This window comes from Fringilla coelebs, assembly GCF_963513975.1.
Source record: "Fringilla coelebs genome assembly, chromosome: 4".
NCBI classification, from domain to species: Eukaryota; Metazoa; Chordata; class Aves; order Passeriformes; family Fringillidae; genus Fringilla; species Fringilla coelebs.
In genome coordinates, this window is record NC_140032.1 from 10,939,844 (window position 1) to 10,965,780 (window position 25,937).

The following is a 25,937-nucleotide window of genomic DNA, read 5'->3' on the forward strand; positions in this document are numbered from 1 at the left end:
GCAAAACAAGTTTGTATCAAATTCTTAAAAAATTGTGCACTTTCTCAAACTTAACTTTGTTCAGTACATCGTTTTGATTTATATATAAGGCATTAATTCTATAAGAATCATTTACTATATTCCAAAAATCGCATGACCTAGGTGTAACACTCTATAGCCTGACACCATTTTTGTTCCTTTCAATATTTACAGATTTCATCTATGTGCATTGACACGGAGCACAGAAGCACTAAGAACAAGCTTTGCCAATAATAGGCTCACATTGAAAAAGTTACATAAAAGGAAAAAAAAAAGTCAATTTTGCATAGCAATAACTTGGGTCTGCTGTAGCCATGATTGTAGTTTAAGAATAATTCCCTCTTTTATATACTTCCTCACTTCCAGTAGTATTTGGATCTTTCCATATGCAGAACTGAATCTGCTCTGCATCTACAAGAAGTGGGACCCACAGTTCTTAAGTTTCTTTGAAATTTAAATCCTCTATAAATGGCATCCTTGAAGTCATTCTAGCTACTATGTACAGAAATGGCTCAGGCAATTAAGTTAGTCCACCTTGTCATTAGTCAACAGGAAGTATAATTACTGTAGCTGTAAAGGAGGTATCTAGTGTTCCAGAATAAGTGAGTTTACTTATGGTGAGACTCCCCCAATTCTATTTACATGACAACTTCAGGCTCAATGTTAAATAGCAAGTCATCGTTTCCTCTTCGAACTTCAAGTAGTAGAGGCGATTCATTCATCACAGCCTCCTGCAGGTCACTGGAGGTCACCAAAGGACGCCCATTGACCTTCACAATAATATCTCCATCCTGGATCCCTCCTCTGCAAAGGCAAGAAAAAGGCATGAAGGATGCAGTCGATGCAGAGGAAAAGTACAAAAGCTATTCATCGCCTCTTTTGCAAATTCAGTAAATTTTGATTTGTTTTAGTCTCCACTGAAGGGACATTCCAGCCTCCTGACTGTGAAATAATTACAGGTGGCACTTGCTAAATGCAAAATAAGGCTCAGGTTATTTCACTGAGGATTTTTTCTTAAAAAAACAAAACTAATTTTCTCATGTCTTCTACAAGAGTACAACAAATGAGAAAGAAAAAAAGGCTTTTATCTATTACAGATTAACTTAGTCCATTTGCAAGACCATGCTTTTATGACACCAATATTTATTTCAAGAATTGAAAATGAAAACTGCAAAATTTCAAGACAAGTAAAGTGTACCAGCTAAAGTACTGGGAAATTATTTCTCTCTTGCTGCTCAAATGTAATCCTGAATAGATGTTTTTATTACTTTTGCTTTTGATCTTCCTAAAATTATTTTTAGAAATATTTTATTTATTTTGCAACTGTTCTGTAGAACAGCCTCTTCCCTTTAAGATTAAGCACTGTCTCAGATAACAGCTCTGATGGTGCCTTAGGTGAACATTATTCTGTTTCCTGCTTAAACTTAATCCAAGTTTCTATTGATTAATATTCAACATACTTCACAAAACTCCTCAAATTAGTTAATTGTATTTGGGATGTTCTTTTTATTAGCACACTGTTAGTGTTTCATAATGTCATCAAAGGTTGTAGTGAGGTGGGTGGCAGTCTCTTTTACCAAGTAACAAGTGACAGGGCAAGAAGAAATGACCTGAAGTCATCCAAGGGGAAGTTTAGATTGGATAATATGAAAAATTCCTTCACAGAAAGGGTTTTCAAACACTGCAAGAGGTTGCCCAGCAAAGTGGTGGTGTCACCATCCCTGGAGGAATTTAAAAGATGGGTAGAACTGGCACTTAAGGTCAGAGTTTACTGGTGGCCTTGGCAATTCTGGGTTCATGATTTGACTTGATGATCTTAAGGATCATTTCCAACCTAAACAATTCCATGATCTAGATAGTTATGAAATGCTTCATTTTTGTAGAGGTGAGCAGAATCTTAGCACAAATATTTAAAACCAAAAGGCACAATTTTTAATTGTTTAAATACAGCTCAAGCCTGGTATGAGGAAATATTTGAATATAAAAAGAAATATTACCTTCTAGTATCCCTTTGGAGGTTTATTTGTGGTGAAGAAAATGATGTGCTCTACCTACCTATGAGAAGGTGAGTTTGGAACAACTTCGTGTACATAAATTCCACTTCTGACATCAGGAAAATCAGCATTACTGTGCTTCAGTTCCTCCACCAAGCTAAAAGAAGAGCAAAGTTATACAGACTCTGATTGCACTACAAAAGCATATAAATATTCTTATTTATTTAAACTTTTTGTGACAAAAAGTAAAATACAACAATTAATCATTTGCCTGTTGTTTTGTAATGAAAATGTAGAGGATTTGAACTTGGATTAAAACAAATTACATAGATTTTAAGAGAGGTGAAATCCTTACCTGTGCAAAGCATGCTAAACCTAATGGTCTTGCAAATCTGCAAGAATCTGACTTTGGTTCTTTGCAGCACTAGCACAGAGGGCCTTGTCCATGAGCACAAGAACAGGAGCACTCTCAGGGACAAAAGGTTTTTCTGCCCAAAGAATTAATGCTGGTGACAGGGCAGAAATTTGCTAACTTTTCTAGTTTCTTTTATTTTGCAAGTCATTCTTAATTTGTGTTTATCTAGAACAACAGAGTTTTTGATAACTCCAGAGAGAAGACAGATCAGAGCTGGAAACTTCAGTTTCCTCAAATTGCCATCAGCAATTCTTGTGGATCACTTTCTAAAGAAAGAAGACAGGAACCCCCTGCAAAATAGAGCCTCTACAAACATCCCCTCATTTCAGAGATGATTACATCATTTCAGGTCTGTGTACAATGTGGGTTAAAACCCATTTCTGGAAAGAAAGATTTTAAACCAAGGATGGATCACTGGGCTGTCTGCCATGAAAAACTGGGGTCCCACAGAAGGAAAACAAGCCAAAAATGGCTACACAGCTTCTCTTTATTTGATTTAGTACTGAGGAAGCTAACAATTGAATAATTAAAGCAAACACAACAAGGGAAGTGGTCTTTTTTCTGAAAACAGGCCTGCAGACATCTTACACGGCTTACTTAGATGTTCCAAAAGCAGTAAAATCTCACATCATGTTCACAATTATGCAGAGAAACATCCTGAGTGTCTCTCCATCGGTGATGTTAATGCCATTACACTGATTCATTCCAGCTGAGGATCCGACCCTTCAGGGAGGACTGCAGGAGAGTAACTCAAGAAAAAAAGATGGCTTTACTACAACCCCAGCTGGAAATTCTCTTGTTTAATTTTGCAGTCTACTGCCACATTGGAAACATGCCTACTGCTGGGAAAGAACATCAGCACAAGAGCACTCATTTATTATCCAAGAACATATCTGGGCAACAGCAAGACACAAAGCAATGTAAGAGGGAAAAGGCAGTAAAGAGCCAGAGGAGGATGTCCATTTCTGGCTTTGTTAACATGGAGGCACAAAGCTTTAGTTTGGCACTTTAGCAGCTCTTTCTAGTTAATAGTTAGGCACCTAACTTCACATCATATGGCCTCCACTGGCACTGATAAAACACCACCAAACCCTCCATCAGCTGATCTGTCATTGGCACTCAGAGTCACCTGAAAGCACCATTTTGTTTACATGCCACCTAAAACCTGGTGTTACTCCAAGTGCCCTTGTCAAGAACCAAAACATGTGTTTAGGCTTTTCCTATTTTCCCTCAGCCATCCTCAGGACATCCACTACTATCAGAATTTAGAGAATTTCCAGGTCTCAGAACATAGATTTTACCTATGTAATTGAAATGCCTGCATATTTCCTAGAAGCCAATGCCCACTTCTGGAATTCTGGAGATTTTCAGAGAAAGGTGAATGGATTTCTGAAGCACTGCTGACCACTTCCTGTGTGCATGAACATACAGTTCCCTCTCTAAGATACTTACGCAGGTGTTATTGTCAGCATTCTGATGCCAATGAAACGTTTCTTCCCATCTGAAAGGAACACAGAGGATATTTAAGAAATGTAGGTAAACACTGACAAAAATAACTGCTCCGATGACCCAAAATACCTGAAAAGTAAAACAGAATGTATCAGATTTTAACAAAACTAAACAAAATCACACACATCTGTACTAAAGTGTTGGTTTTTTTAAAATTAGCTTTAGTGAACAGAATGACAATCCCTCTTTCTGCAACTAAGGGTAAGAGAGAAAGCACATTTACACTCTGTAAGAGTTGTTCCTCCAGGAAATTCAGAAAATTATTGTGATTTAGTGTCACAAGAATTCAGTAAATGGAAAATTTCATAACCAACTACCATTTAATCTGAAATTGGTCAATACAATTTCATCATATGATGTTCTCATTAAAATGGAGATGGAAATGCAATCTAAACAAATCCAAATTTCCACTTTTCAGAGAAAGGGCAATCAAAAGATTCACGCTGATTATAATGCAAATGGCTTGTTATTTCTACCCCAAAGAATAAAAAGCAAGTTTAAAAAAAAACAAAAACATGTAGACTTTTGCCAAAATGATCACAAAAATACTCAGGGGGCTGGAGCACCTCTGCTATGAAGATAGGCTGACAGAGTTTGGGTCGTTCACCCTAGAGAAAAGAAGGCTTCAGGGACACCTTAATGAGGTCTTCCAGTATTTAAAGAGGGCTTTTAAGACAGGACAAAAGGTAATGGCTTCACACTAAAAGAGGGTAGATTGGCAGTAGGTATCAGGAAGAATTTTTTATTATGAGAGTAGTAACACATTGGAACATGCTGCCCAGAGAAGTGGTAGATGCCCAAGCTGCCAACACTCAAGGTCAGGTGGGATGCAATGAAAGGCGTCCCTGATCACTGCAGAGGGGCTGGACTAGATGAACTTTAAAGGTCCCTTCCTGTAGACACTATTCTATAATTCACTAGGACTCTGTGGAATTTTAAATGGTGAGAAATCACTCCTTTAGGAAGAACAGCATATTTCTGAAGCTGGCTTTTACTAAGCCAAGATATTGCACAGCTGGCTTATGAAAAAAATGCAGTTTGATGACTTCCTGCAGTGAGTGCTGCAGTACTCAGTTACATCCGGCATGAAACAATATTTCCCCTTACTTGTTCCAGAACGACTTCACAAGATCTTTGAGTTTCTCCAGGTTCTCATATGAGGAAAAAGGAGATGCACACAGTCTTCTCTAGCTCTTATTCTTTCCAAGAAAAATACTCCCAAGTAAAGGACTTAGTTTTGAATATTACACATGCCAAATATTCCCATTGGAGTCACTGAAAATGTTGACTACTAAACATTGGATTTACTACACTCTGAAAAATCTGGCATCCACAACTGTCATCCCTACTTAGCCCTGAAATGCTTGGCTCTCCTCTATTTTAAAGTAAAACTAGCAAGATCAAAATCAGCCATAGTAACAATGTCAAGAAGTTCAATTGCTCAGATTTGAAGTCTGAAGAGCTTTGGGCATGACCATGAACTAGCTCACAGCGCTCCTCCACTCCCCATGGCAGAAATGTAATTTTTCACTTTTTAAAAATATTTAGACATGATAATTCTCCCCCCTAAAAACAATCCACTTGTCCATGCAATGTAGACAGCTAAATAATGAAATTCCCTTCCTAAGATCAGTGACAGCATCTGTGATGACAGTTTTCCCTTCGAATTAAACAATTTGATGCTGGTCATCGCCTGCGAGGCAGAAATTTGCAGTAACACGAAGATACTCTGGAGCCTGAGTTAGAAATGTTTACATGATGAAAAATGAAAATGAAAGAAGAGACAAAAGAAATTGACTTGGAAGAAACAGAACTGCAAGAATGCAAAACCACAGGAGAAATGACACTAGTGATAGCAGCAGAGTAGACACTCCTCTCTTTCCCCTCTCCAGACATTTTGTGTGTCAGAATATAAGTTAAAAAAAAAAAAAAAATCAGTCCTTTTGCTTCACAAAAGTCCATTCCATTGAATTTAACCCAAGTCAAACACCTTCAACAAAACCCACAGTTTTCAACAATGATTAATGGGAATTGAACTGTCCATCTTATTTGAAGTATCAGCAGAGACTGAACAGGCACAGACAACCAGTAGTAGTGTTTTATCATTCCCAAAGTATAGACACGGTGATGTAGGGGCTAAGTCACATTGGCACAACAGTACATGGCACCTGGAACTACCATTGTCATCTTACATCTGCTCTGTGAATAGAAAGTCTCAAAACCTGTCATTCTGGCAATATGTGCAATCATGAGACAAAAGAAAAAATATTTAGGAGAACTGGAATAAAGTGATGTCATAAATCTAAGGAGAACATCACAAGGGTGCAGTCCCAGCAGTAGTTAACATATGTTAGAAGAATCAGGTTTAGCAAATGCGAAACCATTGTGGCCTAAAGCTGGAGCACAGCACAGAAGAGAAAGACTCAAATTTCATTTTTGTAAATACCAGGCCAGATTAAACACTGATTCCAGAGGTACAAAGCCAATCAAACCAACCTCAACCACAAATTTAAACTTAAATCTGCTTATTGTTAATAGAAAGTCACAAGCAGCTGACCCCAAGTATTGAGAAGCAGTTCACTATTCCCAGAAATTTCTGTTTCACAATAAGGAAAGCACTTGCCTTACTGTTAAACTTTATTTATTGATGCTTGCAACAATAAAGATAAAAACCAGACAGATAAACACCAACTGAAAGCAGAAATGTTTATGACACATAAACTGTAGCAAAAAGAACTGATAAATCCAAATTAAGGGGGCATATACTCAAACTTCTATGGGCTTGAATAACTGTGGTACAAAATTATACTCAATGAAGCTGATTTCAGTGGGGCCAGGATATCCCCAGGACTTCCAAGTGAAGAAACGGATCCTGCACTTCTAATTCAAATGCCAACTTCTACTTTTCTGATAATTCCTTTTTCACCTAGCACATCTAGTAGATTATATGAACAGCCCTGAAAGCATTTAAGAAAGATTCTAATGCCAAATAGAAAACATGCAAACAGCTCAAGCCTATAATGCTGGACTGTGTGCAGCGTCCCTTTCATATAAACTGCATAGCTGAATTTAACAGTGGTCTGAACCTACACTCAGCAAGGCTCCTAAGCAACCCTCATGATTTGTGGTAATTATTATGGGTAATAATCATTCAAACACAAAGGTAATCATTCAACACAACTAATACAAGGTCCTGGGGATGTAAAATGAGGATTTATGTAAATGAGTTTTTGGGTGTGGCCAATGCAGAACTCCCCTATTTCCCCTTGCCCATCTGAAACCAGGTTTATTCACTTTTCTGCTGACACTTTTAGAGGCTAAGCTGACCTTTTAGGATGGATTTTCTCTTTAATATTTTTTTTCAAATTGCTGACTTACTGACTTCTACCTTAAAGCATCTAAAAGATTTCCTAGTTTTACTGCTTTGCTCAAGTCTAAACTAGGAATAGATAGAGCCAAGACCGAAAGGGAGAAATTCCTAAAAAAAAAAAAATTAAAAAATTTTAAAAATAAAATCAGTCAATGCTTAAGTATGTTGTTAACTTCCAGACATAAACACAGAATACATAGCTGGTTAAAACTGAGATACAGATGGAGACACTTTACTTTATGTAGCAATTTAAGACTTCATAACTATAAAAGGACATTAACCTTATTACCGGGTTACCCCAAAATTAGCAAAGCCTTTCAGACCATTCAACAGACAAACATTTCTGTGAAGGCTGTGGCAAATCTTTGGTCAAAAATACATTAGGTGCTATTATATATTAACAATGCATTAGGTAATATAGAATGTACAGATAACAAACAGTGCAAATTCTTTATTCAAATTACATCCTCTACTTTTCCTCTGCTTGCTACTCCTGTTCTTCAATAGATCAGCTATTTGAAATTATATATAATAGATGAGATTTCAAAAAATATATGCCTTCTATATAAAACAGTTATCTGATCAACTGAGATTCAAAGAACTAAAGTCCAGCTTATTAAAACACTGAGGATCTACTATGCCAGAAAAAATCTGGAAAGAGTGGTATCATAAGGGAATGTTATCTTCAGGCAATATGATATTAAGAGCAAAATGGTAATACCCATAAATGTCTTTCTATGACCTAATTGTATCATAAGGGAGGATCCCACTGAAACTTCTGAAACATAACTGGAAGAAAAGAAAACATGATAAAAACATCCCTAAAATTCTGCTTACACAAATTCATTATGCCAAAAAATAGTGACTATACAATAAACCTGAGAACTATTACTAAAGGCCTAAAAAATCAAAACTAAAAGTCCCAAATATGTGGTGAAAATATCTCCTAGAAACTTTCTGTATGGATTAAGGGCTGTAAATGACTTCTGCTACAGCAAAATTATAAGATGTACTTCAGAGAAGAAAAAGCAAAAAAAAAATTGATAAACAGTAAAATTTCCTATGCCCCAGGATTTTTGGAGCAGGGACAGTCACAGTGACACTAAGAGAATGTGTAAATCCTTTCGATTAGGGAATTCTGTGACATTATTAAAAAATAAAATCTGTATGTTACAATCCCGGTATAAACTTGAATCTTTCACATTTTTTCCTACAGTTCCTCCATGGGCAATGCTGTCTCTGGGCCCTTAGCTGAGCTCATCATTCTGTGGAGGTAAAGGTGACTGAAGGAGCAGGGTGACTGATTTCAGTCGTGACATCTCTAAGCTTCACTGACTTTCCAGCCCCAGTTAGCAGGAGATAGTGAGCTCTGCACAAGGCTTGAGTTCATGCCTCCAGGCCAGCCCTGCAGGCTGAGTCATTGCTCTTCCCAGGACTGGGATGAGCAGTTTGGTTCTAAAGAGTAACATCACTAATGAGACACCTGCTTGTTTCAGAAACCAGCAATAAGTTAGTAACCAGGGCATAGAAGTATGTTTTTTTGACATGTTGACTGAAAAAAAATTATGTCAGCTACTTTAAAATGCACTTCTCAGCATATAATTAACAACTTTTTTTTAACTACTCCTCCCTCTTCCCCCAAATCAACAGTGAAAACAATATGGTTTGTGGAATTCAACAAAGCACAGATGAGGGTACCCATCAGGTTTGTGATGCTCTCATACAAGCAGATGCATCCCATTAAAACCGCTGACTAAGGGAAGTTTCCAAAATAACAATATCTGAGAGGACAGTGGTGTAGGGAAACAGCCCTGGCATCAGGAACTGGATGAACTCAGGAGAAGACAAGATTAATAACATTAAGTTTCAAGAGAAGAAGCAGCAGCAGCCAACACTCATGGTAAAAGATTAGTAGTAGGGTGTGGACAGATAAATTGGCAAGAGAAAGAGCAAGGAAGGTTTGGCCTGGATGCAGCATTACAAGATCAGATTTGGCTGTGCAGCCTATAGTATGACATCTAGAACAGGGTGACAAATATGGTGCAGGCATGTAAAAAGTCTAAAGTACTGCAGTTGTCATTGCCAATATATTTAGATTTATATGCTGTCCGGTGCAGAGACCTTTCTTTCTGCCTCTCTCCCATCTTCCCACGTATTTATTCACAAATTAATAACAGCCTTTCTTCCACCAGGGCCTGAGAGTCTGTCACAATATGTGATTATATAGCATACATGACATACATGACCATGATAAAAAATAGGTCAGGTTCTATGGACTACACCCCACCTGTGGACAGGTGATTTTAAAGGTTTTTACCTTATTTTCTACAGTATACCTTAATCTTTTTGCTTGGACAATAAATGAAAAGAGGACAATAAAACTCCTGAAAACAAGTGATCATCTGTTCTCAAGATCATTTGAGACAGTGATGATTCATCTGTGTCCTCACTATTCTCAGAGGCCCTATTTCCCATATTTATACACACACTGGCTGCTCTTTGGGGGTGTGAGTAATAAAAAGTCTCTCCCACTTCTGTGAGATTGTTTTCTATTTCCTAGTCTGTGATGGTCTATAATGGAAAAGAATGCTGCCCCTTTCAATAATAGGATCCCATATCCATGTCTTTTGGCACTTCACCAGGATCAGGATAATAATTGGAAGATGTCACTGTTTCTTGCAGACCTTACCTTTACTTTGTTTGTCATGTGACTCTGTGAGAAACTGAGTGATACGATCCGAAGGAATAGCAAAAGAAATTCCAGCTGTGACCTTCAAGGTGTTAATCCCAATCACTTCACCATCCTGTTGAGAGACAACACCCAATTAAATTTGTTCCTAAGTACAGGGTCCAGCTCCCTGCCTAGCATTTCATGTTAGAAGCTGGTGTAAGAAATTTTAGAGTGTTGTAATCACTTAAGAAATAAACACTACTTATAAGGGAGGATCTGGGCTTTGATTCATGATCCATTTCACATTTAACTGTGATGGCCAGAGAGATTACAGTACAGTGTGTTCATCCAAGGTCCATCCCAACACACAGCAAGACATTCCCTCTGCCAAGTGGACAGTGGAGTCACTACTACCACTACAACCACTGCCCTGCAAAACCAGTGCTGATTTAAAGCAATCTACTTTCAAAGAGTTGTGTGGGGTAGCCAGGCTCCATCTCTGTTGTGCATCCCAGGTTTCACAGCATGAACTAACAAGTGTAACTGCTCCCCCCAGATCCAATATTTCTCACTGCTATGTAAATATTTCTGTGCTCAATGGGGAAATGTTCTCCTATGGTGTGTGAACTGAGACCTAATTTGCATGTTCTGCATTAGCTACAGGCTGTCTACCATTAGCTAAATGAATGGAAGCTGGAATGACCTATGAATCTTTCCAAAAGAACACTCTCCCACTTGAAACTAGCTCCTGAAACAAAACCAACCAACCAAACCAAGTCACGTGGACTTACCAGATTAACTAGAGGTCCTCCAGAGTTGCCGTACTGTAAAAACGACATAGGGGAACAATAAATTAATACTTCACTGTTGGAAATGCAGTTCTCATTACAAACAGTACTGTTTTTGTAAGTAAATGAAAGAGAGGAAGTAATTTCTTAGGCAGCACTGACAGACACAATATCAATCACAGAAGATTAAAAGTAGGCCTTATTCTGCCCTTCAAGCCCTCTCATGACTATAGTTGGTTTTTTTCAGAAACAAGAATTAAGTTAGGAGTCACTCCAAATAGTCTGAGTTTAAGACATTGAATAGCTAAAACTAGTATTTTGATTCTTCTAAAGCCTGTCAGAACAAGATCTTGAGATAATTAATAGTTATTTAAAGTTATACTTCAGTGAAGTGCTTCCACAATTTTTGTTTCACTCATCACTTTGGTTTGTAACACTGTCAGTCTCTCATTCTCCACTGGAGCAGAATACAGTGGTTTGCATATTTAATCACAGCATATTGCTATGAGGTAGCTACTACATAAGGATTGATTTAGTAACCACAGACCCATATGCCTCTCTAGGGAAGGCACAGAGCAGCTCTGAACAGCTCAAAATTACCTAATACCTAATGGCCTTTAAAGGAAACATGCAACAGGACCACAGGAAATGAGAGCTGGGGAAGTTGCTAGTCCATCTTCAAGCTGGCTCAACAATTTGTTTTTGAGTGAGGCCAGAGTTTGAGTAGGTTTGCAAAACAGCCAAGAGCAGCAACTTACCACTCAAAAGAAACAAAAGCTAAATGATGTATGACAGAGAAGTAAGACACAAACTGTTTACACTTAGATAGTACTGGGCAAACCTTATAGGTTCTTTGGAGAATAAAATAGACATTAAAATTTATAAAACAGCTTCAAAGTTCAAATTAAACAAATAGATTAGTTCCTTATACTGTATCTCTCCAGTGACCAGAGGCTGCACACGTGATTTTTATGTCTGCTGGCACAAAGAAACCAAAATAATGATTTTTCAGGCTTGCTCAGCACCTAGTCTGTCATTCACTTGTCTTCTGCTTGAAGGATGTGAAAGCACTTCAGCACATGCAATACAGCTCCATTTAGAACCTTATGGCCCTGTTTTTGACTGCCCTGTGTTACTGCTGTCCCAGCATTCCTCAAAAGGCAGCTGCATGCACATTCCTGCAGAAAAGTCTTGGCTGAGCCACAGGAATGCTCTGAACAGACCAACTCTCAAACTCCTCCCTTTCTCAGGAGAAAACGAGTGCATTAGCTAAGCACAAAGCATCCTTATGCCAGGGACCATCTTCATGTTTTGTGGTCCCAGATGGCAAAGCAATTCAAACTTAGTGTCATTTTCCTCACCTCATCTGCTATCACTCTTCCTTTGGTCCAGCATTATGAGACACACTGCTATCCCTGTCTAAACCTGCTCATTAGCTTTGAAAGGCAGCAAATGTCTAAGTACATACACAAGGAAGGAGTCTGAGCTTGAAAAATGTGTATACGCAAGAAGCCAAGAATCCCATGTTCCAATTCTGTCTCCACCACCAATTCAGTGTGTGCTCTCAAGTAACCCATCTTGCCTAAGTTTTCCTTATTCTCCTTGCACAGCTGAAGAGAGTAATCCCAATTAAATGTCTAGAGAAGTTCAGCTCCTGCGTCACACAAAAGCTTTTTGAAAAAGCTCACTTTTATGTCATATCAGAGCAAAAAATAATTTTCCTCTTTTTTCCTCCCTACACAATTTCTTTCAACAACTCTGTGACAATAACGATTTGTGAAGTGCTCTGTGTGTGTAAAACACTATTATTTCTTCTTATGTCAAATTTGACATTAAAGTCCAACAAACAAATCCTGAAAATATTTTCCTTTCAATGTGTAACAGATTTAAGGTATAAAATTTCAGGCAGTTTTCCACCTCAGATATGTGTGCAGCACTCATTTTAGAAGCAGTACAAACTACACACACACCCAAGCACTTCTCTTAAGCCCTTTGGATCACTCCAAGATGCTCTGAAGGAACATTACTTAAATGTATTTCTATATAACATGCAATGCTAGGACCCTTAGCTCCAAACCGTACCTCAAACTTTCCGTTATTTTCCACCTTGATTCTTGTTTTGATTATGTGATATGCAAAGGGAAAACAAGAACAGCAACAAAAACCCCCAGTCCTCTCCTTATGTTCTTACCTGGGTGCCCTGTCATTAAACTGAAGTACATACTCTCAATTTGACTACTCCATCTAATGGACGGAGATGAAAGAAATTTAGGCTTCCTTCTACAGCTTCCTTGACCAGAGCAATTCAGCAGGCAGAGAGAGAAATGTTTTAATTTACTGCTGGCTGATACAACCATGTTGCTGCATGAGATTTACAGAATTCAAAGCATCTGACCTATGCAGCATCCTCACAGACAACCTCAGTGGGAGAACTTTTATTTATCATTCCCTGCACAACACTGCCTGAACACACCTGACAGACACTGCACTGCATAGACTTTAGAAAAAGAAGAGTTTCACTGATGTTAAAGCTGTTGTATTCATCTCTCAGAGCAGGCACTTCCATGCCACACAGTGGGGACAGACTGTGAAGTGGAACTCATCCCACACCTCGTGCTTACATTAATAATGGCATCTGTCTGGATGTAATCCATGTCCGAGTCCCGCAGGCCCAGCTCTTTGCCGTCTCGCTGAGCAGTGCTGACAATACCCGTGGTCACAGTGTTCTGTAAGGCAAATGGGCTTCCAATTGCCACCACAAATTCTCCTGGCCTCAGATCAGCTGAGTGTCCCAATAACAATACTGGTAGTTTTTTCTTAAGTAAACAGAGAGAGAAAGAAATAAGCATTAGTTCATACTTGAAAACAACCTGATTGCAAAGATTAAAAATCAGCAAAAAGTTAGGAACAAACACTTTCTATTACATTAACAAAAGAGCCACTCACTATCCTATACCAAAAACTTAAGCTGTTTTAAACCATCTTCAAAAACAAACAGCTATCCGTAGTTCCTTGCAATTTCACTGAGAAAAGGACATCAAAACTTCCCTGTTTTCCAGCAGATTGTTGCCTCCTCCTAGAAGCAGTATACAAACCAACTGTTAACCAGTTGCTGACTGCCACTCTCTCTGCATTATGCCCACCTTGCAGTCCATGCATACTGGCACAAAGCTTAGAAAGATTAGCCTGGGTATTTAGGTAAAGATAGCATGATTTTACCACATATTAAATGAGTTTTTGCCACAAATGAACGTAATTAAAATATTTTTTTCTTGTTCATTTTTTACAGTTCCTAGCACAGAAGACAAAGTAACTTAATTCCAAGATATGAAAAGTTTCCAGGCCTGTATTTCAGTACACTGTTTTCCACAGATCTTTCCAAGGAATCCTTAAACGTAGATTCTACTCAATCTACTTTGCACTAAGTGAAACTGAAACTGCCCAAATGAAGGCATTCACCTGTTTATGTCACTCACCTTAGGGTGAATCTTTATTGTTGCAATGTCAGATTTCTTGTCAATGTCTTTGATGGTTGCTTCATAAGTATCTCCATTCTGGAGCTGTACCTTCAGTTGTTGTCTCCCTGATATTGCATTTGTGCTTGACACCACGTGGGCATTGGTCACAATTAAACCAGAATCAGACATAATAAACCCAGATCCACTGGAAAGGGGGACATTTCGACCAAAGAGAGGGTGCCTGTAAAAAAAGCAAGAAATTTTGTGTCATAAGCAAAACCAACTTAAGAAAAGATTATATCAGACATCACTTACCACCTTTCCCCTTAGAATCATTTTTTTTTTTTAATTAAAGAGAAAGGATCCCTTCCTGAAAATTGTGACTGGTTTTAGTCAGTCAGGGAGATAGGAACTGATGTTTACAGACAATCAGCAGGATCCTTTTCCTTTGGTTTCCAATTCTGTCTTTATAAACTTCCTTGCACAGAGGGTAGGTGACAAAAAAGGAAGGAGAAGGAGCCCATCTGATCCCAATGGTTATTTATTACATACTGAAAGAGGGAAATAATAAAGCTAAAAAATTAACTGATCATCTAATGGGAAAAGGGAAAGAAGGAACCTTGCAGCTGGACAGAGGCATAAAGGAAGAGACGAGGTCTAAGGGGATCATGAAGCCCAAGTGCAGACTGGAAAAAGCATGTCTGGAAACCAAAATGACTAGGAATGTGAAAGAAAAAATGAAAAACACTTACAATGGGTAAAACTTGGTGGGAAATAACAGGCAAAAGATTTTACAAACAGGGGAACATAAAGTGTCTGCATAGCAGAGGACAAGAAAAGGCCCACAAAGTCCCAGGAAAAAGTAGTATCAAAATAAGCACCCAGAAAGCTGCTGGGCAAACATTTACTTGTAGGGAAAGAACAAACAATCTTAACTACATATGCAAAGATCTTAAGGATCTTCCACTGTAACATCCTCTCAAAGGACCAATCACCATGTGCATAAAACTGTGTCTCCTGATACACTTGATTATCTTGATTTTGTAAAGTCAAGATAAAGCCTATGAAAAAAAGCCTACAAAAATTCTCAAAGAAATTCTTATATCTGTGGAAATTGAGAGGACTCTAGGAAGAAAGATATTCCCATAATGGAGTACATGCAATATTTGCAGTAATTTGTTCTGACAGCAGGTTGTTCTGAGCACTCGTATTTAAACCTCTCAGGTTGATTTGACACGTTAGTGTTATCTTGCCACATCAGGGCTCGCTTTAGCATCCTGAACATTGGTGATGTTCTGGTCAAAAAATTTAGTAAATTTCTTTCCTATCAGGACTAATTTCTCTGTTTAGATAGGCTACATCTCCTCCACATTCTACCTCTTAATGCTTTTCCTGCAAAAATAAAATCGTTTCTCATTCAAAGTTGAAAAAGTAACAACAAACCATTTTTTCCCAGCTTAGTGTCTGAATATATATATACACACATACACACACATATATATATAAAAATATGTATATATATGTATTTAAACTGAGATAACAAATACAGTCCAAAAGGCAGAACATTTTAGTGAAGGCTGAAGATACCTCCAAAGATGAGATAGACTTACTTTAGGGTAGATAGTATATATTGTATAGTACTGTAAACCCATTAGAATAGATCTACTGACCAGCAACAAAACACACAAATGGGTGGTTCTCTGGAGAAATGGGTCTGCTGTAATGTTTTAGAATATTTTGTGAATCTCCAATTCAAGAGGAAAGTTACTACACTGTAGATCTTTGTTAAACAATGTAACTAAAACAAAGAATTGAAAGTATTACCTGAGGAAAAGTTCAATGTGCACAACTGCAGGTGCAATCTTTTCCACCACATCAGCTATGAAGTTGAATTTGTATCTTGGGCTGCTGGACTGTAGGTGACCTATACTAGCAGAAAGAATTGGATATGTTAATAAGACAATACATTTTTTTATCAAGCAGGCAAGATGAACCTGACTTGGTCTGTTTCTCCTACTAGAACAGTTTCTAAACAGTACTGGAAAAGGAATCAAAGTCATTAAGATTGTTCAAAACTTACCTAGCATTCTATGTGATCCTGAGAAAATTAAACATCAGCCTCACTTACCTCTACATTCTTTTCTTTGGAAGTCTATAAGCTCTGTCTTGAGCATTTTTCTGAGGACAACTACTTGTTATTATCCCAGACACAGGTGAGGCTGGAAAGGACCTTAGGAGGTATCTGGTTCTACCTCCTGCTCAAAGCTGCATCAGCTACAAAGGAAAACAGAGCTGGGACTTGCAAAACTCCAAGGACATTCTAGAAACTGCCTGGGAAACCTATCCCACTGCTTCACTGTCCCCCATGATGTTTAGGTTTTTCTTACATCAAGTCTGAACTTGTTGAGCTCACATTCCAACTCATATCCCTTGTCCCTCCTCCCATTATGCACCTCTGTGTGAATCTGGCACACTGGGAGGCTGCACTCAGCTCCCTCTGAAGCTTTCTCTTCCTGAGGCTGAACAAGGCCAGTACCCTCAGTTTCTCCTCACATGAGATATGTTCAGTTCCCCCCAAACATCCTCATGACCTGAACTCACTCAAGTCTGTCAATGTCTTTCTTGTGTACTGAGAGATCCAAAACTGGATGCAGTATTCCAGATGTGGTCTGCCAAGTGCTGAGTACCACAGCTGCAGAATTTGGGAGTCACAATTCAAACTTAAGTTCTAATTTTTTCTAAGTAGATGCATTAGAAACCTGCTTTAAATTACAACCTTTCCACTTAAAACTTTTTGTAAATTCCATTTAAGCTGTCACATGCAGCTGGGCCTAGCAATAGATTACTGAAATGTCTGACAAAAGCCTGTATGGTACTACATTAAACAGCACTATACACAGCATTCATTAAGAGTGAATACAATAGCATGAAATTGAGCTCTTAAAGAGGGCGGGGAAGCCCACAGCATCTTGGCTTCTAATGCCACAGCATCCTGGATTCTAGCATCACAATATCCCAAAGGAATAGCACTGCTTGTGCTAAATGACATTCACTGCAGTCCCTGATACACAGAGCCATATCACCACACGTGTAAAGCATATGATAGGGGATGTATCACCAAATTCAAATAGCAATCTTTTGTGTTCACAGCCTGAAGCTTTAAAATTAACTATGGGATCTACCAAAGGGAGAAAATGAGTTGAAGAAACCAGATCAAGAACATTAGGAATTTCTTCACAGAAGTCTGCAAGTTCTTTATCCTGTTACTGGACACAGGATTTAGTTCTGAATGAAAAGAAACCCTGCTTAAATTTAGCAAGTTAGATTTATGTGATACTGAATAAACAAAAGGAAAAGCTTGGCAGGACTAGGTTCAGTCTATTATTTCTATGTACATTCTCACACACTCTGAAGAATCCCTCCAGCCAATTGAATGTGCTTGTTTTAGTGCTCAGTTTAAAAGAGACACAGCAAACAGGAATCACAGAGAACAGTCAAATGTAAGCACAATATACTGTTACTCATTTTGCTTACAAGGCCACTGAAGAGTTATTTTACCTTCAGTTCCCAAGCAGCTTGCCTGCTTATGCAGCATATCCTTTGAAGTCTACTGACATGACTTTGAACACTTGCCTACACAGCAAGTGCTCACTGACAGGATATAACATTGCCATCACATTTATCTTAATAGACATGGCCATGCATCAGTGAAAGGCAGCTGATGAACTGCACAGAACTGGGGAAAAGCTGGGGATGAATGCAGCCTTTCAGTTGGTGTAAATCAGCATAGCTCCGTGTGACTCAGGGCAACTAAATCCATTTGCATCTTCTAAGAGCTCAACTGTTCTGTCCAGACCAAATGGATACAGCACTGTACATGGCCACAAGCACAGGAAGATGCTTGTTCCAAAATCTCACTCCTGACTAGCCACCAGGCAAACATCATGGGTGGCAGTGACTTTCCAGGTAGGATTTGGGGGAGGCAGAGAGAAAGTATCTGAAAGAGGTACTGAACGCAACATGAAAAAAGGTGAGGAAAATAAAATGTGGCCATACAGAGAGGAGACTAAAACTGAAACCATGTTTATCTTCTGTTTATACAACAGTAAAAACATTTCTCTGTCTGAGCAGAAGCCCAGAACATCCCTGCTGGGGTTAGACGACAAGAATGCTCAAACCTGAAAGAAAATCAAAATCTGCACCAATATTAAAGAGAAACCAGAAACAAAGGAGGATCAAGAATAACAGATGCTCAGGCTTTGTATGAAAGGTGTGTCTGAAGATCTGTGCTGATCAGAGTTGAGCTGTTTTTTCTCTTGTCTGGTGGGGACCAAACACTGGTGAAAACTGACTTACAAAGCTGATCTTTCTTGAATAATTTTCTGCAAGCTGGCAGTGATGAAAACCTTTAAACACATTATAGGATGTGCCAGGAACCCAAACTACAGACATGGAAGGTGTAATTGCCCACTTGTATTCGCTCAGCACTATTTAAGGGAACTGAAGTGATGGTTATCATTAACAGCATTTTAGTGCATAATTATTAAACTGATGGTTTTCATCAGAAGTCCTCAGTATACTTCAGAAGGGAGAAACTGAAGCCTGGAAAACTGAAGGAAGCAACATCCAGCACTGAGTATACTGTATAATGTCACCCTGAATACAAGTGTTATAAGTGTAGAGGTAGAATCTATCCTTTAATTTGCATTAGCTGGTAGACACCAGCTGCTGCCACTGTCCTTACCACAAGAGAAAGTTAAATATGTATCTCCCCCCTCCATATTTTTGCTGCCTTGCAGAGGCTCACACAGGCCTCAGATCTCTGCTGCCTTGAGCATATAACAGCTCTGAGCCCACAGCACCCTTGTAGATTTTGACCCATTGACCCTCTGAGATTTCCCACATAGTTTTTCAAAGGTCTCTCAATAACATGCATTATTTTCCACATTATTAATGAGTGTTCAAAATCATCTCACACTAACAAAATCTAATTTATCTTGGCAAAAAGCCATAATTTAATCCGATTAGCCAAGTGTTGCATAACCAAGAATTCAAAGGTGCTGCAACCAGGCTGCATTTGAAACAAAACCAAATTTATGCTGCATGAGTCCTTAGCTGTCTATGCATTTCTTAGCCAAAAAAACTAGATTTCCCCAATCTGCTGCATAGCCACAAATCAGCCAGATTTTCAGCAGCCTTGAACTTTGAGCCTATAATTTCAACTAAGTGATCAGATCTTCAGGTCTCCAGCTCCCCTTGCAGAACACTCAAAATTCAGATTTCAATTTAAGTGCACGGAGCTAAAGATTTTCAGCCTATTTTCTAAAATGTGATCTTATGTTTCCAATTTTATGGGCTCCAACTACACTGAATTCAAATGGAAAAAGCTGAGTGCCTTTTGGGTAGGAGTAACCTTATTATCAGTTTAAGATTTTTCCTGGGTAGTGGTGTTATCTGCTATGGCTATGGGTTCATTAAAAAGTGGTTTATTTACTTTCTTGCAGAGACAATAGACCCACATCAATCTCATTAACACTGCTATAAATCAGGAACAATGCCAACAAATCTGTTGAGTTAACCTAGTATGAGGAGAACTGGAAAAAAATTCAGCAGAAATAATCATTATAATCCCACTGAAGACAATAAAACCAGACCAATTTACATTTGCAAAAGACTGAACATTTCTGAATATCTGCCAACTTAGTCCCTGTAGAATTAAATCAAATCACATTCACTGCTTTCTTAAAGACAATACATGGTATTAAAATCCACAATTTCATATTCATTAAGAATTTGTGAGCCTGGAAAAGTAATTCTTTTAAGGTTGTTTCCCCATCCCCCTTTTAAAAGCAGCTTCAGAGAAGATCTGTGCATTCAGCAAAATTATTATGTCTAAGGGAGGAGTGCAACCTGGCAGATCTGATCACCAGGGATAAACACTGTCCCTACTGTGCTTTCATGGAAAGAAATGAAAGACAAATAAAAGATTATAATGTCTCTGCTTAAAAAACAGAAACATCTGCTGGAAACATAGGTTCATGGGCAGCTTTTCTGATGAATTCAGCATTAAGATCAAGTTGCATAGCTGTGCACTGACCATAAAGCTTTGGTGAGTTTAATGCCACATTATGGTTCAGGCAACTTGTTTATACAACGGATGTCTACCGTGCACAGATGAAAACAATTTGGTGAACCAACACCAAAGTGGCTTTCTTGTGCAATGCAGCAATCACAAGGGCCAGACAGAGACAGACTGGTACAAGCCATCTAGCACAGACACCACAGCCACTTTGTATGCTTGGTATCCCTGCCTTCCGAGCGACCCTCATGAGGAGATGCAGCAAGAATATCCTTTTCCTGCTACCCATCCTTTACAAAGCAGTGAAGTGCTCTACTCTGCATTGCATACCAAACACTGAACACTATCCATCCTCACCTGCAGTAACTCAAAGCAACTCAGGCATAAGAAAAAAAAAAGAAGTACAGAAATGTGACCAAAGTTTGTGTTTCGAGCTAATACCTTGCAGTACATTTCCTTAAATACAGCTGCAGGCAGCTTTAAGGCTTTGATGGCAATAACACCAGCAGGAGACTTCTATCCCTTACTGGGCCAGCTTCTCAGAAATGCACGTAATCGTACACTCAGTTCTTCCTCTGTATCTTCAAGGTTACATACAGGCACACTCAAAACACCTGTGTGCAATGACTTATGAATTAATTGTGTTTCAAACACTCTCTTATGAACTTTTAGGCTCACATCTTGCAAAGATCTGACTGACTTGGGTGAGTCTTAACATCATGACTCCTTTCTGAGAGTGAATTCAGGTTAACAGTGAAGAGGACACTAAATGGTGAGTGTCAAGTCCAGTTCAAAGGTTTTCTAATTAAGCTTTTAATTTTCCTAGTTCCATTGACAAAAATGCTCCTGTATTTAAAATTTTTTTTCTTCCATGTCTTAGGTAAGAAAACACAAATCTTTTGACATTTAAACTCTCTTAACAGAAGCTATTTGCAAAATAACCTTGCAGGGAATTTACCTGTACTAAGCTGTACTGAGAGATCAAAACCAGTCCTTTGTTCAAGAAACAAGTAGATTGACTGTAGAAGGCAGGTGACCAAGTGAATCCTTTGAGTGAGATGTCTGACATCTTAGTAGATTGATATGTAGCATTCTTAAAAACTTACACTTTCTGCCCTGAGAAACAGGGCTCTGTAAGAATAGATCTTTGATTACAGAGGTTGTCCTCAAAAAGTATTTCTTCCACTGCTTACATGCTAGCTTGTAATAGCTTGTTGTTATCACAGTAAGTGACAAAAGGCAAGGAAAAAACCTAGCAGTTTCACAATATATTCCCATATATAAAGGTGTATACTGTTGAAAGTAGTTTTAAAAAACCCCAGTATTTGTAGCAGGGAGTTTAAGTTTGCTCAGGATTTCTGCAGACTGCTCCCATTAGTATCTCTGAGAAGCCCCTGGGCACTGGTACATTGCAGAGCATCAGTAATGGAGCTCCTGGACCTCCATGCAGTGCACACCCCGTTTAGTCCACTGTGTGTAGAACTTGCAATTTGGCATGGTGCTTTTCAACTCAATCCAGGACTTCAACGAGGAAAAAAATATTTTAAATTCTGTTAACTTTTCGATTATCCCTCAGTAACCCTGGACACCTCATTCCTCCCTTCCTGCCTGCATCCTTGTTTCATGTATCCCTATTCACCAGGCTGCTGTCACCAGGAAACCACAGCTAAGTTTCTCAGTCTGGGTTTATCATAGCCAGAATCCAACTCAGCATCAACACAAGCAACTGAAAAAGGAGAGGAGCAGACATTTCAGGAGCCACTCTGGGTCTGTACGTGTTCTAAATAGGGCCTTAGTCATACTATGTGAAGCTTCTGTTATCTGAGTTTATTTTAATATATGGATGGTCAAGTAAAACTGCATTTACTTCATAACTAGCTTATCCCTTCAAATTCTGAGTCATCTGAGGCCAGGCAAGAACAGAAGAAAGAGAAATTGGACAGCAATTTTAAATTGTCAACTTTCTTCCAAGCCTCTCATTACAGCCATTGCATGTTATTGTTAAAAAAAAACCAAAACAAACAAAAACAACCCCATAATTGAGTTCTATTCCTGGCTCAACTACCAACTCAGCCTGACCTTGGGCAAGGCACTCGGTTTCTTTGAGCTTCAGTTTGTGCAGCTGTAGAACTGAACAAAAAAAAAATTAAATCTCAACAGAAAACCAGATGCTTCATCCAAGCTGAGGTTTTCTGAGACAAAAAAAAAAAAAATAGCCAAAATAAAGTGAACACTAAAATAGTTGCTTGAAAAAAAAAAATCTCTTCTGCCTCACAGCTCTAAATTCCTAAGCCTATTAGCATTAGATTCAGGAGGATTCCTTAAAGAAAATGTCACATATACCAAATGCCAAGCACTCAGCAAGCTCTCACATGCAAGCTAGTTCACTCATTTGGTTAAACATTTTGCTTATTTCTCATGGATCAGTTTCAACCAAGTTTTAGGAGTATTAAAGTTAACATTTGCTGATGTGAAAAGGTACAGGCAGAAAACAATTTATAACTACAAAATACTGGAGAGACAGAACACTGCAGCTTCAGGCTGGCATCTGAAACAATTCCTGGCTCTGACAAGATACTCTGAATAGAACTCCAGGAATATAATTTGAATATCTTCCCACTCTGAACTGGTTTACCCTTTCCAAAGATCAGGATATATATGAAAGGCCCCCTATGTTCACAGAAAGGCTACAAGAGTACCCCTATTCCTTCTGAACCTTCCAATCATTTTGGCCAGTTTGCTATGAATAAATAGGATGGTTAGTGGTTTACCTGACATAATGGAAACACTAATGCATGTTTTATAACTCCATTAAGCATAGCACTTTTCTCTTTTCAGGAACTCTATGGGAAATGTAGCAGAAGCAAACCCTTAAAATAATGTATCAGTAAGTATGTGGAAAGATACTACCAGCATTAACACTTCCATAAAGAGACACATTTTAATACTAAAAGGAAATTACTAGCTTAAGAGATTACTAAACTTTCCAAAGTTAAATCACCAAGCCTGATCACAGGCTCTGAGCAAAGGCCTCGACACTTTACTACAACCATAAGACCATTTGATAGCCTGAGCATCAATATTTTACACTATAAAGGAGCTTTTCAGGCTTTTTTTTTTTTCCCTAGTTGGGTCTCTACAAGACTACAAAACCCTTTGGTGAAGAAAGCAAACCAGGCAAAAGACTATGTTTTAGGTGGCTGATCTAATACTCAGAGTTTTTTCTGCCCTGATGGGCTTTTAGAGGCGTTTTCTGATTCGCCTGTCGGGTACATACGATTAACAGCCCAAAATCCCCCAGGGACGGTCCCGGAGCTCAGGTGTTCCCGGGTCCCGCTCTGTTTGTGCGGGCTGTGCCCTGCCCGGGGGATGCCACCCAACACCGCCACCCAACAGCGCGGCCGCCACCGCAGCCGGCGCGGCGAGCGAAGGTGGCACTGGCCCGACGGGAGCGGGCCGGTGCCGCTGCCCTGCCTCCCGAAAAGCCTGTACCGCTGCCCTGCCTCCCGAAAAGCCTGTACCGCTGCCCTGGCTCCCGAAAAGCTCGTACCGCTGCCCTGGCTCGGCAGCCCAGCCACCTCTTCCCACCTCGCTCCCATCCGGCAAGCGCGCCCGCCTCCTGTCCCAGGAGCACTGCGGCAGCAACCTGCACCTCAGCGAGGCATCATCCACAGCCGTGCTGCTGGTTTGGGGGAATCCTTCCCAAACCCCAGCCCAAGCCCACCCTGAGCATCCAGGAGTTCGTTCTGCAGGTCAGAAAGCACCTGAGCATCCATTCCGCATACCACAGGTGTCATTAGCAGCTAGGTAGGTGAGGTACCACATCCTTGGAGGTTTTTAGAGTCCCTAGAGCCACCCAGTCTTCCCAGACCACTGAAAATCATGACTTTCTTTACCCTGGGAGCCAGGTCTCCCACCCCCCCCCTTCCCCCCCCTCCCCGCGGCAGGTCCCACCATGCTCCTACCCGATTCACAGGCTCCCTTCTGGACCTGGGCGACGGCGGGCAGCCCGTGCTGCAGCGCCTTGCGGCTCACCGCCTTCAGCTGGCAGATGTTGTCGTAGGTCCGGCCGTCGCTGCCGCACACCTGGGCGCTGAGCTTGCACTGGCAGACGCCCTTGGCGAAGCGCTTGCCCATGGGGTAGCGGCAGTCGAGGCTGTCCCCGCAGGGCGGGTCCTCCTTGCGGCCGCAGGAGTCCCCCTCGCCCGCGGCGCAGATGAGGCAGCAGCCGCAGCGGTCGGGGACGTACCCGCTGGGGCAGCTGGGGCTGGGGCACGTGGAGACATCGCAGCGGGCCGGGCACTTGGCGCGGCCGAGCTGGAGCTCCGCGGCCTGCGGGCCGGGGCTGAGGGACAGTAGGAGCAGCGGGCTCAGCAGCGACACCCGCATCCTCGGCGGGGACAGCGGCGGCGGAGAGCGGGGTGCGAGCCCGGCCGGCGCCGGGGCAGGAGGCGGGAAGGTGCGATCGCGGCGAGGGAAGGGGAAGGCGGGCTTTATGCACACTCGGGCAGGACAGTGCCTTCTGCCCTGGGCAGCGCTTCTGCGGGCCGAGCGGGACGGCGGAGTGGGCAGCAAGCCGGAGACAGGGCCGCGGAGTCACGGCCGGCTCGGTCCCCGCAGGACGCGGCGGCTCCCAGGACTCAGCTGGCCGGGCTGAGGCGCCGAGCCATGGCACGGAGCGCCGAGGGCAGGCGGAGCGGGAGGCGGTGGGAGAGCAGCGGCAGCGCTTGCAGGGTTATATGAGGGACGGGCCCGCCGCCTCCCGCAGCACCGGCAGCCCCGGGCGGGCAGGCTCCACCCCGGGCGGGACGGACGGACGGAGCGGGGAGGGCCCGCTCCCCTCATCTGGGCGCCGCGGGGCAGAGCCTCCTCCCTGCTGGTAAATCACCGCCCGGACGGGGAGAGCCAGGCGTGAGGCGGGCTGTGCCATCCGCTGGACACCAGCGGCTGTGGGTGCCCGACGTGGCATAAACAAAGGCGAATCTGTTACTTCTGGGCGGCTGTGACCTCTGTGAGTGCAGGGGCAGAAAGCCGGCAGCCGCTTTGCCTTCCCTCATGCTTGTCTGTGATGTCAACAGTAAGGGCGTTTGTCGCCACCGCCACCGAAGGGTAATCAAGTTTGGCCTCTCGTAGTTTGGTCTCTGCTGTAATGTTAAACACGCTTTGGTCACGAATCCCTCTTTGCAGGTGTCGGAGTAGAGACACAAGGAGCTGAACACAGTCCTTGTAGTCACTCATTCGGTATGGCATGTTTTACGAGACACTTTCCAGCTGCCAAAGGGGATCTGCTGGGCTCCCCACCGTCATTTGCTTCAACAAAAGATTTAGCAGCTTCTCTATAATAGTAATTGGAAGTATTGGCTAAGCTTTAATATTTGAGGTTTGAGGGGTTTAATCTACTATTAAACGTATTCAGTTAGTAAGATTATCAGGAGGAAGAGTGCATCTGTTGAGCTCTCAACTAGTCACCTCCATAGTCTTCATAACATACAGAGTAAATCTTGCCCATGCATGCCATCTTTATCAAGAAAATACTCACTTTTGCTCTAAAGTAATCACAACTTTTACTAGACATAGCTTCCAAATTAATTAATCCAAGTATGGGTTGAGTTGGCTTTCAAAAAATTTAAGCTGA

The 25,937-nt window shown here is 40.8% G+C and overlaps 1 protein-coding gene across 1 annotated transcript; it reads right to left on the bottom strand.

Annotated features, from left to right (window-relative positions):
• HTRA3 (HtrA serine peptidase 3) lies at positions 1-24,995 on the bottom strand. The gene is made up of 9 exons (XM_084204067.1): positions 24,268-24,995; positions 16,048-16,147; positions 14,242-14,464; positions 13,387-13,581; positions 10,769-10,801; positions 9,996-10,110; positions 3,880-3,928; positions 2,074-2,169; positions 1-822 (listed from the first exon to the last, which is right to left on the bottom strand). The coding sequence occupies exons 1-9, from the start codon at positions 24,689-24,691 to the stop codon at positions 657-659; spliced, it is 1,401 nt and encodes a 466-aa protein (XP_084060193.1). The 5' UTR covers positions 24,692-24,995; the 3' UTR covers positions 1-656.
• Positions 24,996-25,937: the final 942 nt, after the last annotated feature.